Source organism: Pholis gunnellus, assembly GCF_910591455.1.
Source record: "Pholis gunnellus genome assembly, chromosome: 12".
Lineage (NCBI taxonomy): Eukaryota > Metazoa > Chordata > Actinopteri > Perciformes > Pholidae > Pholis > Pholis gunnellus.
The window spans coordinates 757,339-772,385 of record NC_136539.1 but is presented as its reverse complement, the minus strand read 5'-3'; the positions used below and the strand labels follow the sequence as shown (position 1 = coordinate 772,385).

The 15,047-nt window shown below is 39.7% G+C and overlaps 1 protein-coding gene across 1 annotated transcript; it reads right to left on the bottom strand.

Moving 5' to 3' along the window:
* Positions 1-950: 950 nt before the first annotated feature.
* Positions 951-11,420, bottom strand: ifngr2 (interferon gamma receptor 2). The gene is made up of 7 exons (XM_079170786.1): positions 11,280-11,420; positions 9,819-9,948; positions 9,387-9,556; positions 7,005-7,150; positions 5,422-5,563; positions 3,437-3,582; positions 951-2,399 (listed from the first exon to the last, which is right to left on the bottom strand). Exons 1-7 carry the CDS (start codon positions 11,317-11,319, stop codon positions 2,304-2,306), a joined length of 870 nt encoding a protein of 289 aa, XP_079026912.1. The 5' UTR covers positions 11,320-11,420; the 3' UTR covers positions 951-2,303.
* Positions 11,421-15,047: the final 3,627 nt, after the last annotated feature.

Here is a 15,047-nt window from a genome sequence, read left to right as displayed (position 1 = left end):
AGCATGAATAGAGAACACTAGAATGAATAGAGAACACTAGTATGAATAGAGAACACTAGTATGAATAGAGAACACTAGAATGAATAGAGAACACTAGTATGAATAGAGAACACTAGTATGAATAGAGAACACAAGTATGAATAGAGAACACTAGTATGAATAGAGAACACTAGTATGAATAGAGAACACTAGTATAACTAGAAAACCCTACTAACCAAGTACAGTCCATTTACCATTTTGATTTTAATGGGGGATTCAGGCACTCCTTTCAGTTGACCATCATTCAACTGACTGTCAATAAACCAGTTGTGTTAAAACCAGTATTTCTACATGTTGCAGTTGTCATTGGTGTAGATCTTATCTATTTACCAATGGCAAATTGACTTCACAAATGGTAAATGGATTGTACTTGCATAGTTCTTTTCTAGTCTTCTGACCACTCAAAGCTTTTTAACACTACATGTCATTCACCCATTCATACACTGATGACAGGGCTACCATGCACGGTGCCACCTGCTCATCAGGACTAACATTCACACCTATAACAGTTTTGCTGTTATTTGTCTCAGTAAGCTCTGCATCAGTACAATGTAAGTGTACTCTTTTGTATTTTAGAAACAGTGTCCTGAGTGGGACACTGTTCTGGGAACGTAATAGCCCTGGTGGAGACAGTTGACAATGTGTTATGTGGATGTTGAGGGGAAATGACTCGTTGACATGTTTTTAATGCTTTGAGAAACTCAAACTGAAAACTAAAAGTAAGAGATGTTATATGAACAGGGTTTTCAGAACCCAAACTCTCTGCTAGGGCAGAAATCTCAAGGGGTTAAATGAGAAAACATGTTGTGGTTTAGGTGACCTGACCATTTACATAAAAGACACGAGTAGTGAGCCAGCCTGCAAAGGAATGACACATGCTTGTTTATGAGCCCAAACCACAAAGCTTTCAGTCTCAAAAGTCATTTATTTTGAGTCAGTGTCAGACTGCAGAGTCCAAGAGCAAAGACCTGCAACATCCTAACTGATACACATGGTTTGAACTCACCGCTTCAGAAAGATTAGGATCCTTACATAATGTTCTTTTGGCAATGTTGAGATGGAGAAAAACTGTGGTGTCAAAATTCCAGACTGGTTGAACATAGAACAGAAAATGCCAGAATAGGGTTCAGTATGATTGACTGGTTAGTGTTCAGCTTTTTCTGACTTAAAGAAATAAAGTCCGTGCCAATGCCTTTGCTTCTTCTGTCCTTTTTGTTGAGGTCATAACTTATTTAGGATTGACTGAAGATGAATCTTCCATTCCCAGTAGTGAGCTCACAGATGAAAGACTAAGTCTTCACTCTGAACCTTGTGCTCTTCTTGCAGGATTCAGGTCAGAAGTTTATTGATTGATTATGTAAAGAAATATTCTGGAGTTACAGACAAACTCTTCTTCCTCAAGATCACAGACTCAATAAATTGCTAATTCTGGGAGCATGCATGCATGCATGCATGCATGCATACATACATACAAAAATACATCCATCCATCCATCCATCCATCCATCCATCTTGGTTAATGCTATGAGCAATATCATTTGGTTCATTAATGTCTAAAACTCTAACATTTTTTAAACAGTGATATGCTTCATAATAAGCTCAAGTACCACATAAAAACATTATGACTGTACACTATGTGATCTTTTTAAGGAATCAGTAAAGTTCTTTGCTCAAAGAACGGGCCTGTGGTGACCTTAACTAAAACTAGTGTCAAGTAGACGTAGATGTGGCACTAATACTGATTGCTGTCTGCATGTGGGTTTAACTATTTATAATGGGCTGTCCATAGGTCGACAAGGCTAAGTGCTCACTTTAGAAGTATTTCACAGATAGATGCAAATGGTAATGCTGCAGAAATGCAAATCTAGGTAGTTTGCTCAATTTGGCATACACATTTCTATGAATCTGAAAATCTTCCTCAACTTTGGACCTCAGTGTTTGTTACATTTTGCTTGTAATTTCCTATATTACACCCAATGAGAGTGGGGATAACAAACCGTGTGGAGCTTATCTCCAGTGGGCTGGAGAGTGGTTCACCCGTTTCTCTCCCTCATCCCAGCAATGAAGTTTATGTCACCTAAATCTATCTCAGCAGAAAGTCTGGCTCCAGGGAGAAGCAGACCAGATATAAATATGTGGGCTCAGGACAGTAGGCTGCAGAGTGAGTCTCCCAACAGTTCAATTGTCAGGTCCGATCCCACACAGCATAGTACGAAGGCCACAGAGAGGTGGTGTAGTGCAGAAGCAGGTGGAGGGCGGCTGCTCTCATTCGCTGAGCTCCTCTGGGGAAATGACATGGCAGTGCTCCTCTGTGGGGCTGCTGTAGATGGGAAGATCCTCTGGAAATGGATCAAGTAAGAACTGGAGGACAAAAAAAGAAAAAGAAGGCAACATTGTTCTTAGAAAGCTGGTACCTTGAAGATACTGTAGGCATTGTGCACACTGAATAACTACATGTGACTTGTTATGAATACATCTGCACATAATGTTTTTGGCAGTTTGGAGGTTGATATCCTGTGTTTGCATCGACCAAATTAGTGCCGTCTGATACACAGTGTAAATATGTGACCTAGGGCCCGTTCCATAAAGCCAGCTAAGAAAGGTGGGGCTTAAAGTCTAAAACCTGACGTGAATGAACCTAAGAAATCAATTGCGGCAATCAATTCAAGTTCCCGCTATCAGACTAATTTGAGTCAGGCTCAAGTAGTTAACATATTTGAGTGTGCACACTATTCCACTTTAAATTATGTGGAACGCTGTGATTGGCTTACAGATATCCAATCAAATCAGGGTGGAGTCAGATAACAGTAATCAGAGGTCTAGACACCCTAGAAAAGTTATGTCCATTGGAAGGTTTTCAAAAAGAATACAAAGTCATTAAACATTTACATCGTTTTAAATGTATTAAACATGGTTTCTCTGGAAAAATTGAGGATTTGGATTCTACATTTCTGGTCAATATCATTTTTTGCAACTGGACTTTTAACTATTTATGTATCTATTATTATCTATTGATATCACATGCCATATATTTAAACAATGTAGGTCTACATCTTATTTATCATTGTACAATTTATTTTGTTTATTATTTATTCAAGTCTAATAGTGGTCAATAAAGTCAAATCATATGGCATCATCCAGAAAGTCTGAGGTAAAATTATCACTTTCCTGTCCAGTCAGAGTTACAGGAACTCTGGTTGAGCAACAACTCAGGTTTAGCCTGACGGACCAGGTTACTTTCCTAGCATAAGTTGCCATAGTAACTGAGCTTCAACTACATTGAATTTGCTTTATGGAAGGGAATAAACTGAAAAACTGAGATAAGCCTCGTTTATCTGGTAAACTGGTTTGATGGAAGGGGCCATGTGGCGAATGCGTTTATCGGCGTCGGTTCTCACTTCTGGGATCTGGTATTGAGGACGCAGCCACCGTTTGATTTTCCCAAGCTGGAAGATGAGAAAGTATGCTACCACAGGTATCAGAATGAGCAGGACGACGACAGGCACCACAGCTGCTATGATCTCTGATTGTTTGGAGTCTTTTCCTGGGGAATGTACAGAACACACACACCATTACAACTCTTATCATGTTCTGACTTCATAGGATTTGACTTAAAGCTAGCAACGTTTAAAATAGATTCCACAAACAATAAGACGAGACACTTTAAGAAGTTTGGACTTATAAAAAAGGACCCTACTGCTGGTTGTTCATGTTGTAGCACATTAAAGCACTATAAATAATCAAAATCATCTTTGCTTCACAAATAAATTGCAAATATGCATTTAGCTATGTTGAGATTTGTTGTCTCCTATATGAATGCATGTCCCATTAATGCACCTTACTAATTGTACTAAAAGCTGCTACTCACTTGTCAGAGCCGCATTTTAGCCCAGAGTATACGATACTCCAAAGAGACACTTTGAATGAATACACAATGAGCACGAACGTGTAATCAGCTTCACTTTTGATTTAAGGCTGTGTGGTTAGAACACATCCCAACACCTGCCAAACACCACATTGCAAGAAATTATGGGGTCAGATCAGTCTCAATAATTGCAAATGCACACAGAAAGACTCACGAATGCACACAGAAAGACTCACGAATGCACACAGAAAGACTCACGAATGCAAACAGAAAGACTCACGAATGCACACAGAAAGACTCACGAATGCACACAGAAAGACTCACGAATGCACACAGAAAGACTCACGAATGCACACAGAAAGACTCACGAATGCACACAGAAAGACTCACGAATGCACACAGAAAGACTCACGAATGCACACAGAAAGACTCACGAATGCACACAGAAAGACTCACGAATGCACACAAAGACTCACGAATGCAAACAGAAAGACTCACAAATGCACACAGAAAGACTCACGAATGCAAACAGAAAGACTCACGAATGCACACAGAAAGACTCACGAATGCACACAGAAAGACTCACGAATGCACACAGAAAGACTCACGAATGCACACAGAAAGACTCACGAATGCAAACAGAAAGACTCACGAATGCACACAGAACAATTCACAAATATATTCGATTTACAAATGCACGCAGAACAATTCACAAATACATTCCAATGCACAAATAAATAAATTACGATTTATATAAATGTAAAAAAAAAATCACAAATATATTTCTGTATTTATTTGTGGATTTGTATGTATTTATTTGTGGATCGCACTGCATTTATTTGTAAATCGCTTCACATTTATTTGTGGATTTATGAGACTGTCCTGCCGTCGCTGGATTCACAAATGCGTTTTTTTCAACAAAGGCAGGACAGTCTCATAAATCCACAAATAAATGTGAAGCGATTTACAAATAAATGCAGTGCGATCCACAAACAAATACATACAAATGTAGAAATATATTTGTGATTTATTTTTACATTTATATAAATCGTAATTTATTTATTTGTGCATTGGAATGTATTTGTGAATTGTTCTGCGTGCATTTGTAAATCGAATATATTTGTGAATTGTTCTGTGCGCATTTGTGAGTCTTTGTTTGCATTTGCAATTATTGAGACTGATCTGACCCCATAAGAAATCACCAAGTCATGTTGAATCATCCTTATTATGTTCATGTATACGAACAAAGCAGCTACTTTAGTTTGGAAGTCAGTGCTTCATGAAGTACAGCATCATGGCAGACTTTGTGAAATGGTCCCTGCTTGCAACCAGGTCATGAATGTTTACTGCGACTGGTGTCTTAACCATGAATCCATTAGCCTTTAGGACAGCAAATCACAGTAGAAACTCATTGTACATTCTGGACAAACCACACAAGCAACACAGCCAATTTGGTTCTTTAATGTGTCGACAACATTTTTTTCTTTTTTGTAGCAGCAGCTACAAACACGGTCTTACCGGACTTAGGGATGAGCTCACACCGAGCACAGGTGGCCAGTCCGACGGGCACACTGAAGTAGACGAACTGCACCTCTGCACAGTAACGCTGTCCCTCCTGCAGCTCAAGGATGGTCACCGAGGACACAGCATCTACATACTTCTGTTGAAGAGTGGAATAACAATAACACATATTACAGATCTAAGCACACTATAACCCTTTCACTTGATGAATATTGTTTCACACTCGGGACAAGTAACAAAGGGAGGCTTGTGACGATTAGCTCATGAAAACAGGAAAGTCAAACTCTTGGATCATTATGTAATTGAAAAGTGGCAGCAGACTAACATGTGGATTAGATTCATCTAAACTGTTACGGTGGAGTGCTTACAGTACCTAATGTGTTCCAAATAGATCTAAGAGATTTCAAAATGGATCACAAAAGGCCTAACTAATTATTATAAATTTGTTTACAAGTGAATATTCCAGAGCTCTGAATTCTTGTAGAAACAAAATGATTTCTATAGAAACCTTCCTGTTTCTAAAGCTACACCCAGCTTCTGGTTGAAATCAAGTTGAACTTGAACAATGAAAATACTCTTGTCAATATCCAAATCCACAACATATAATAAGATCATCTCAGAAATATATAATAGTGTTCTCCAGGGCTGCATGGTGGCTCTGCTGTGGTTTAGATGGCACCTCATTTGAAGGGTGGAACATAAATGATAAAGAACTGGTGCAAATATGTCACGCAACAAGCAAAAAGGCTGTCATGAGGATAAACAAATCAGCCACCCACCATTGACGAACGGACAGATTTAATATATCAAATGTATATCATGGAAAGGTTGCCAAAGCCAAAATACATATTTTGGACAGAGGACGATAAACATATACGGCCAGAGTTTAGCTGACTCCATAGAATAGGTTAGTGAGACTATATTGTGATTTATTTTATCACATCTAACAGTTGGCTCTTTATTCAGGTTTTTTGTCGCTCTTTTTTTTGTGCAATATCTATGGTGAAAGATTCCCATGTTCAAATATAAATAATTAAAGTTAATGTGACAAAAACCTCTGGAAGAGCCAGACAGTAAAACACCTAAACCTTCTACCATTAATTTTCTTGCTTTAAGTGTGTACAATGCGAGTCTACTTGCAGTATTAATGACACTGTGTAAAATGATGAACATATTTTCATCCAGTGTTGGCCATTAGAAAAGACAGGAAGCATCCTGAATGTGCAACAGGCAGTTCTTGTGCCAAACAGCCAAAGGGAAATGTTGAAAGCAGACACGTCCTGAACAACTGGTTTCTACTTGCACTACGTACAATCAGTGCATGCTGGGATACGAGGAGGTACAAATTATCCCAACTTTAGGAAGTGTGGTAGCTCCACACCAAGCCAGATTCAGTGGGACAAGTCTATTTTTCTCCACATTTTAGCCTTCTGGATAAACAAAGCTGGCATTGTTGACACACAACTTCCTGCCAATCAGTCAATGCAGCTGTTAACAATGTGGAATGTTTTGGTGGTCAGATGACTTCACAACTATTAAGTAGAGATTACTACTACCTAAAGTGACATGGTTCCACTCACCTGCCGGGGCTCTCCCTCCTTGCCATAATAAACCCGGTGTAGAGCGTGGTCTCCATGGTCCTGAGCCAGACTGTGGTTCCCGCTCAGATGTACAGTCAGGGAGCCCGGCCCTGCAGTCAGACTGAAGTCTGGAGTACACGAGTCACCTGGACGAGCACAACAGATATAATGAGTGTTGCCATAACCAGGACAGATCTACTGAAAGTGTGAGACCCAATACAAACAACTAATCAATCTAGCACAATGGTTTTTATTAAGTTATGAAAGCTTACTATGAGTTTAAGCAGTGGCGGATGGTCAATAGAGGGCCATGGGGCCTGGCCCCACCTTGAGCCCCGAAAAAAAAAAAGAAAAAAAAATCCTGCGCTTTTATTTTGATGGGGATTTTGTATGCAGCCGGTCTGCTCGTCATCTCCGCTTGTGTGCACGTCTGAGAACGCGCACCTAGTGGGGCTGGCCCCACCGAGGCGGGTCTATGAAGCAGTTTAGCCAATTGCTGATTAAAGATATAAATGAGTGACATACAATTTAGCCAATCAGCGTCCTCAAATAGATTCACTAGTTGCGCGTTCTCGTCAGGAGAAGTCTCTACAGGCGAGCGTGAGCTCCAGCGCGAGCACTACTCCTCCAAGACCCGTCTGAGAGGAGAAGTTTGAGGAGAAAGTACAGTGAAAGAGCTGATCCCAGATCAGCCTGACCTCACAATCAGACAGCAGACTAGCGGGAAAGGGAAGCAGTACATGAAGCTTCTCTACTAGCTGTACCACACAGGTTTGGCTAGCTGGATGCAGTCATGCTAATAACTTATTTAGCTTTTTAAAACACCGGGTACAGATCCAGCACGGACAGTTAGTGAGTGAGGGATGAGGAGGTAAGGAAACATGAGAACACCAGGGCACACATGAGAACTCTGTCAAGCTACATATTAGACAAAGTGAACATCTTTTCTTCTACATAGTTTCATGACAACTTGGTCATGGAGGCATCAACATTTAATTGAGATGGCAAATTAACAGTGAAAACTCATCATAGCTTATATCTATAAGCGTGTGTTTTATAGTATACTGAATATTGTTATATGAGATATATATATATATATATATATATATAAAATACTGAATTCCCTGTGAGGGTGACTAAAATAAGATGTCCTGACGTGTTTATCAAAGTGTTATTTACTGCTTTTTTTGTGTCGGAATAAATGTTAAATATGTAACTGCAAAGTAGTAATGCGTGTTTGATACCTTAATTTGTTTACATTAAATCATACTGGGGTGTTTGCTGAAATTGATTGGATGGCCCTACCTAGAAAATGTTCCACCAGCCGCCACTGAGTTTAAGCTTTTGACACCTAGCTTGTTAAGTTGATGAATGACATGGTTGGTTCTGATCTTAGGATGCGTGTATGTGCGACCAGAAGGGGGGTCTGGAGATTCCCTGAAGGTGAAGGAGATGCATCCAGACTGTCAGCTGGTCAGGTGCTTCACTTCAGACTGCTGCACCCACACGTCTGAGCAACTTCTCCTAGTTTGTTCCTATAACTGATATAACGGAATTTCTATACCAACAAACAATATAACAGAGGATGCTCCTGATAAAATAGAGTAAGAATTTTATAATTCAAGCTTACAAAAGTTCTGTTTTTAAGAAAATACTTTTTTTGAATGGCATTGGAACATAATCCCAGGAAGACTTGTTCTAAAATCCAACGTACTCCTCTCCTCTGGTCTCTGATAGAGTGGGTTGTGGCTACCTGTAACAGCAGCTGGATTCTCAGCATGTCTCCGGACCATGGGGACAATCTCAGGACCACATTTCACTCAAAATCCATCATCAGGCACAGAGAGGAGACTGTTGTTCTAAACAACAATGGAGGCTTCTAAAGAGGTTAGCGTAGCTGCTGCAATAGCGTCGGTTCTATCACAACTGGAGAGTATTTCTTCATTGAAAGAAGAGCAAAGAAGGACACTGTGGAAAAGATGGTTTCTCTCTTCTCCTGACTGACTTCAGGACGAGTTTGAGTGACGGATGGTTCATCCAATTCCTTTTCCAAACAGTTTATTGAAGCTTCTCAGATGGTTCTGTGTAACAACCCGTCTGCTGGGTCAGGTTAGGGTTGAGGGAAATCATGTCTGAAATCATTCATTTCCTGAATATTAGACCAGTCAGACCACTCACAACCATGAAACACACTTGACTTTCACAACGGTAGCAATATGACAGTGCTAATGTGTGTTTTAGCTTTGTGCTACATTTGGGATATTATGAAAGGCAATACCACAGCATCAATCCCAGCATGCATTTAGAGCTTTTGGTAGGAAGAATACACCAGCTACACTGCTGCATACTGCCCTGTTGATATGGCGGGTCGTGGGTTCTTACCATGTCTGCTACAGGCTTCGACTGGTCTCGAGGTCAGACCACGTCTCTCCACTTGCACACGTAGCATAACACAGCCGTGCTCGCCCTCCGCTTTGGTGGAAATAACATGACAGGAATTCAAAGATATGTGGACACATGCTGGTACATTTGTCCACACATCGCTGTCAAAGCTGAGGACAAGGAACAGATTTACAATCAGTCAGAACCATGATGTCATGACGTCAATAGCCTTTATTTACAGCTTGCAACACATTCCAAACAATTAAAACTTAGTGTGATTTTAAAATACTGTTTGTGATGCCAATATATACATATTCAATAATTGCCTGACATGTGTCCAGACAAGACAGGAACTGAAGAACTTTTCAGATTCTTCTCATGCAGATTGCAGACCGACACACTGCAAGAGACACCACAACCATCACACCTCACCTGCTGTACTGAACGGTGTAGGTGACCTCTCCCTCCTCGGGGGCAGGAGGCCATGTCAGCAGCCAGTTGTCAACATGGACGTTCTGTGGCGGTGCTGGTGGCACTTCAGACAGTACTGGGACAGATGGGACTGGATGTGGACAGAGCAGCCAATCAGAAGATAATGTTTGACACTGCAGGACTACAGACAGGCATATTTCCTGCATGGTTTATTGGGTCAATCTGCCCCGTCTTATCCTGCATGCTGGTGAATTGTCATGCATCATTTCTGTAAAGGAAAACACTAAATCCAGGCACCAGGTGACAATTGGACATATAGAAATCGAATGCAATATAAAGCAGTAAAGCTTCTGTTATCTCTAACACAACACACATGTAGTCATGACTTCGTCCTCCTCTGGAAGCATAGCGTGCACAATAGTACAGCATTACTCAAATAGTTCACATTTTACTGAAATCTAGTGCGAGTCACTGTATTTCAATTTCACCACAATGTAGCCCTATCTGAATACTACTGGTGGAAACCATTAATCCTCAACAGCTCTGTCCTTAATAACAGACTTGGTCTGCGGTCGAAAAGTTAAAAAATGACCTAACGTCTATTCCTAACCAGTTTTCCTTGACTTCTATGGAAAACGTCATGGGGTCAAGGAAAGATGTGAAGGAGAGTTCGTGAGGAGTTAGGAAAAGACAACGTAGTGTTTAGAGAATCCGACTCCACTTTCACTAAGATACGTCATTATGATGTGACGGCGGATGTCACTGACGGAGGTCTGCCATGGAGAAACTACAACGGCGAAGGACTACAAATAGAGCAACTAAAACATGACTCCATGAAATCTATTCCTCTGTATGCCTGCAGGCTTTATGAAGAGGAGAGAAACCGGAGCTCCTTCCTTCCTGCTGCTGTCACACTTAATCAACACTGCTTCAGTAGAAACAATTCACTTATGTGCAACATCCATGAAACTGTTCAATATCAATATACCCTGCAATAATGTAGATTCAACGGTTCAGTTGTACTGTACTTTTTAACAGTGTAATACTCTATCATAGGCTTGGCTTGTTGCCGCCGCAAGGAATTATTTACTTTCCTTTCGTAAAGGAAGGTCCAGTGTTTCCTATGCTAAAGGAGCTAATAAAGGAAGCATTTAAGCACCTTTCCTTAGCATTTAGAGAATTCGAGCAGCTCTTATCATTGCGGCCACTTAGATACTTCCGGGTCTTTTCAGTCAGTGAGGAACCTTCCTAAGCAAAAAGGACTATTCGACCGCAGCCCTACTCTGTTGAAGACTACTGCTGGAAACCATTATCGAAGTTACAGACAGCGACCGTTAGACTGGGTTAGCACAAGTGCACACAAGAGATGATGTTGCCTCACAACTAGAACAGAGAAGTATGTTAAGTTCGTTAAAAACGAAACCTTAACTCTTTACGCTGACGTATTAATGTTACCGTTACCTTGGACGGCGATAAGAATACACAGGACATTGAACAGCATCGTGACCGCGTCATTTCACAGAGTGCGACGAGTCCCCAAACACACTTGTCTTCATAGCAGCCATAACGTGACTTCCGCAAACCACACTTCCGCAAAACCTGGGATCGACGATAGACCGGGAAGTTACGAACACTACTTGTTTTTGTAGCCAGCTGCAGCAGCTGACTTTCTGGAACGCCCCTTAAAGGGAACGTTACCAATATTACGGAATTATAAGAAGAAGAAGAACGTTACTGTACATGTTACATCCATATGCTGTGTGGTTACATCACTGAAACCTAATTAATTCAATTTAATTCAAATAATTGAGTACAGCCCAAAATCACAAATCTTCCCTCAGAGGGCTTTACAGTCTGTACACATGCGACATCCTCTGACCTTCGACCCTCACATCAGAACAGGAAGAACTCCCCAAAAACCCTTTAACGGGAAGAAAAGAGGAAGAAACCTTAGAGAGAGCAACAGAGGAGGATAGAGAATATATATGAATTACTAATGCATCACTGATTTCATCACTTCAATGCTGCACCTGGCAAATGAAGAGCTTATGCTTTTTATATATTGACCATATATCATTTAAGATATATATCAAGAAAAAAAGAGACGTTCAATAGTTTCTGGGGGTCAACTTCAAATCCATCTTACTTTTAGCATTTCTGCTGCTGGATAATATCTATTCGTGATTTTAAACTGTAATTGTATGGCTTTTGGAAAAATTGGCCATTTTCAATATTTTCAATATGTATTTGTGATTGTTACATTACTATCCTTTAATCTAATAGTTGTGTCGCTTCTATAATCATGAAACATTACATTTGAGAATTTTCCTGAAATATTGCTATTACACTTCCTATCACTGATAAGCATTTGACCAATTCCTAAATCTGGCATGACTATCTGTACCTTGAGTAAGAGAGCATGCTTTGTATCAAGTGTTGCTTTACTTATTCAGCTGAATGTAATCAAGCTTTTCCTTAAAGCTATTCAATTGTAATAAAGTAGCCACGGTTTCTTACACAGAACCATCTGAGAAGCTTCAATAAACTGTTTGGAAAAGGAATTGGATGAACCATCCGTCACTCAAACTCGTCCTGAAGTCAGTCAGGAGAAGAGAGAAACCATCTTTTCCACAGTGTCCTTCTTTGCTCTTCTTTCAATGAAGAAATACTCTCCAGTTGTGATAGAACCGACGCTATTGCAGCAGCTACGCTGTGCATATACAGTACATGCATATATATTTATATCTATATAAAATCAAATTTAGCAGAAATTCCAACCCTTCAATCTTTATTTATCTTTATAAAAACAGTTTTGAGGAGCAACAAAAGAGTGGCTTGGATAAACTAATTTTGACACACACTTTGGACAATAAGTTTTGAACGATAATGGAAAGGTTTCTCATATGTATCTAGGGATTTCTTCATAATCTCTGTTTTTTCATGAAGAATTTCACAGTCAAGAGAAACCTGCATCAGTACTCTCAGATCACTGATCTCTGTGCTATGGTTAGCTCTGGAACCAGAGTGAAATGTTTCTCGGATGTTGTTTTCATTTTAAAAATCTGGTGGAAAAAGACTTTCTCAAGTCTCTTGCTTCAAAAGGAAAATGGGCCTAGTATTAGGCTTAAGGTTGCAAAGTGAGAACAAGGGCGACCTATTTAAAAGATGAGAACTTGCCCAGGTCCACCTTTGTGCAGGTCAAATATTTGGAGTAGATTGTGGCGATTCCGCCGCCTCTCTTTTCCTGTCTCACCAACTGATGGGAAATGTAGTCTAGTGGACAGGCCTCAATAACAGTGTCATTGTTATTTGCATCTAGTAATATTAATAATATATAAAAATAAAGGATCATGTATTTGTTGGATATCAAACTTTTAGCAAAGCTAGTTTTATAGAATTGGTTGTAAGGTCTAAAATAGCCTAACAAGTGCCCTTGTGCCGTGGAACCTGTGGTGGATACCAGCTCTGCTAAAAAGGAGGTTTTTCCCTAAAAAAGTTAAAAATTGTCGATAAAAAACAGATTGTGTGATAGACAGACTGACTTCAGCCATGTGTTTAGAGAGAGCAGTCGGCCTAGTGTGGCTATAGGGCCTGAAATGAAGACAGGCTTTCTACAGTTTTTGAGTTAGTTAAAGAGATGGTTAAAATCCTGTTGTAAAATATCAGATTGCTGCATGGTGCTGTCATTTGTGGGAACATGGGTAATAACATTGTGGACATGGTTGTTTGCTAAGAAGACACGGAATCAGTTGTATGACATTTACAATTTCAGCACCTAGTAGGCAATAGGTTACTGCCGATTCTGTGTAATAGACATACGTTTTCTGAAAAAAGACACAGAGCTGTCGTGTTTTTCAAATGCAAGTTTCCAATGCGGTGAGCACCACAAGCAAAATTCATCCATTCATCTCCACAATGACCTGGACAAATATATTGTATCTTCATGACCTTCTGTATAGCTAGATACCACTAGAGGGAAGTAAAGATGTATAAAATTGGCATTCATTTAGGCGTGTTACTGGCCACCTGAAATACTACTATTATAGAGCGTTCTCTTTCTTTCAGCTCTTTTTGGTCTCCTCAGAAATATGTGTCTCTTTAGCTGCTGAATGCTCCTCTATGTTCACCAGCTGGTCTCTGTGTCTGTCTGCTGAACAGTGTACAGAGGGTTCTTATTCACTTATAACAGCAGCCAGGTTGATGGGAGCGTTGAGAGTGAAACTAAATCACTCTTTGCAGGGTGTAAAATCAAAACAACGAGCTAAAAAAATAAAAAGAACCTCTGTAGAATTTAGCGGAACTGCAGCGTTAATGGTAATTATTTACAATATAGTCATTGGTTAATATACACATGATTATATTGACTAAACAATATCATCCTGCTGTCTTGTTGACAGAAAGATTCAACTTAATGTGGTAGGAACGGGAAACTACATAAATCTGCCTAAATGCTGCATTATTTGCTGAAATATTATTATAGTATCAGTTGTACATATCCATACCACCTCTATAACTGTTATAATTATGCTCTATAACTAATACTAGCACTGACAAATACTTTTCTATGAATGATCATATTTAGTTAAATGTTAAATGTTGCAGAAATGAATGTTTTATATGTCAGGCAATGAGTTGGAATAAAGTTGACTAAAAAGTGTAAACACAGAGGTGGGTGATAATTTATACTGTATGCTTTAAAAACAGTCAAACCAGGTGGGGTCATTTCTGACCCCAGAGGACAACAGGTGTGATTATGTGCTGCCATTAGAAAAATTCAAATGATTCAAAAACAGCATCCTCAACTAAACTTTGATATATACCTCTCTGTGATAAGTCAAATAGTCAAAAATAATATAAAGTCAAAATAATTCATTGTTTCATTGTATTTTCACTCAAAAAAACTTTTATGTAAACAAGGTCTATTAGCCCTAAATTCCAAAATGAAGGGAAACATGTGTGGTAATGGGTTGGACTGAAGTAAGACTAAAGATGTAAAACAGAATTGATTGACAATTTACACTATATGCTACCAGGCGGGGACATTTCTGACCCCAGAGGACAAAAGGTGTATGGCAATCGGGAGGACAACACAGGGTTATGTCTAATTGTGCTTATTGTTGTTGCGAACGTCCTTGGAAATGACATGGGACATCTCAAGGGTTTTTCCTAAAAAGAAAAGTCCAGCTAGATTACTCGCTAGTGTAAAGGAGTTCAGAGCAGTGCTTGTGA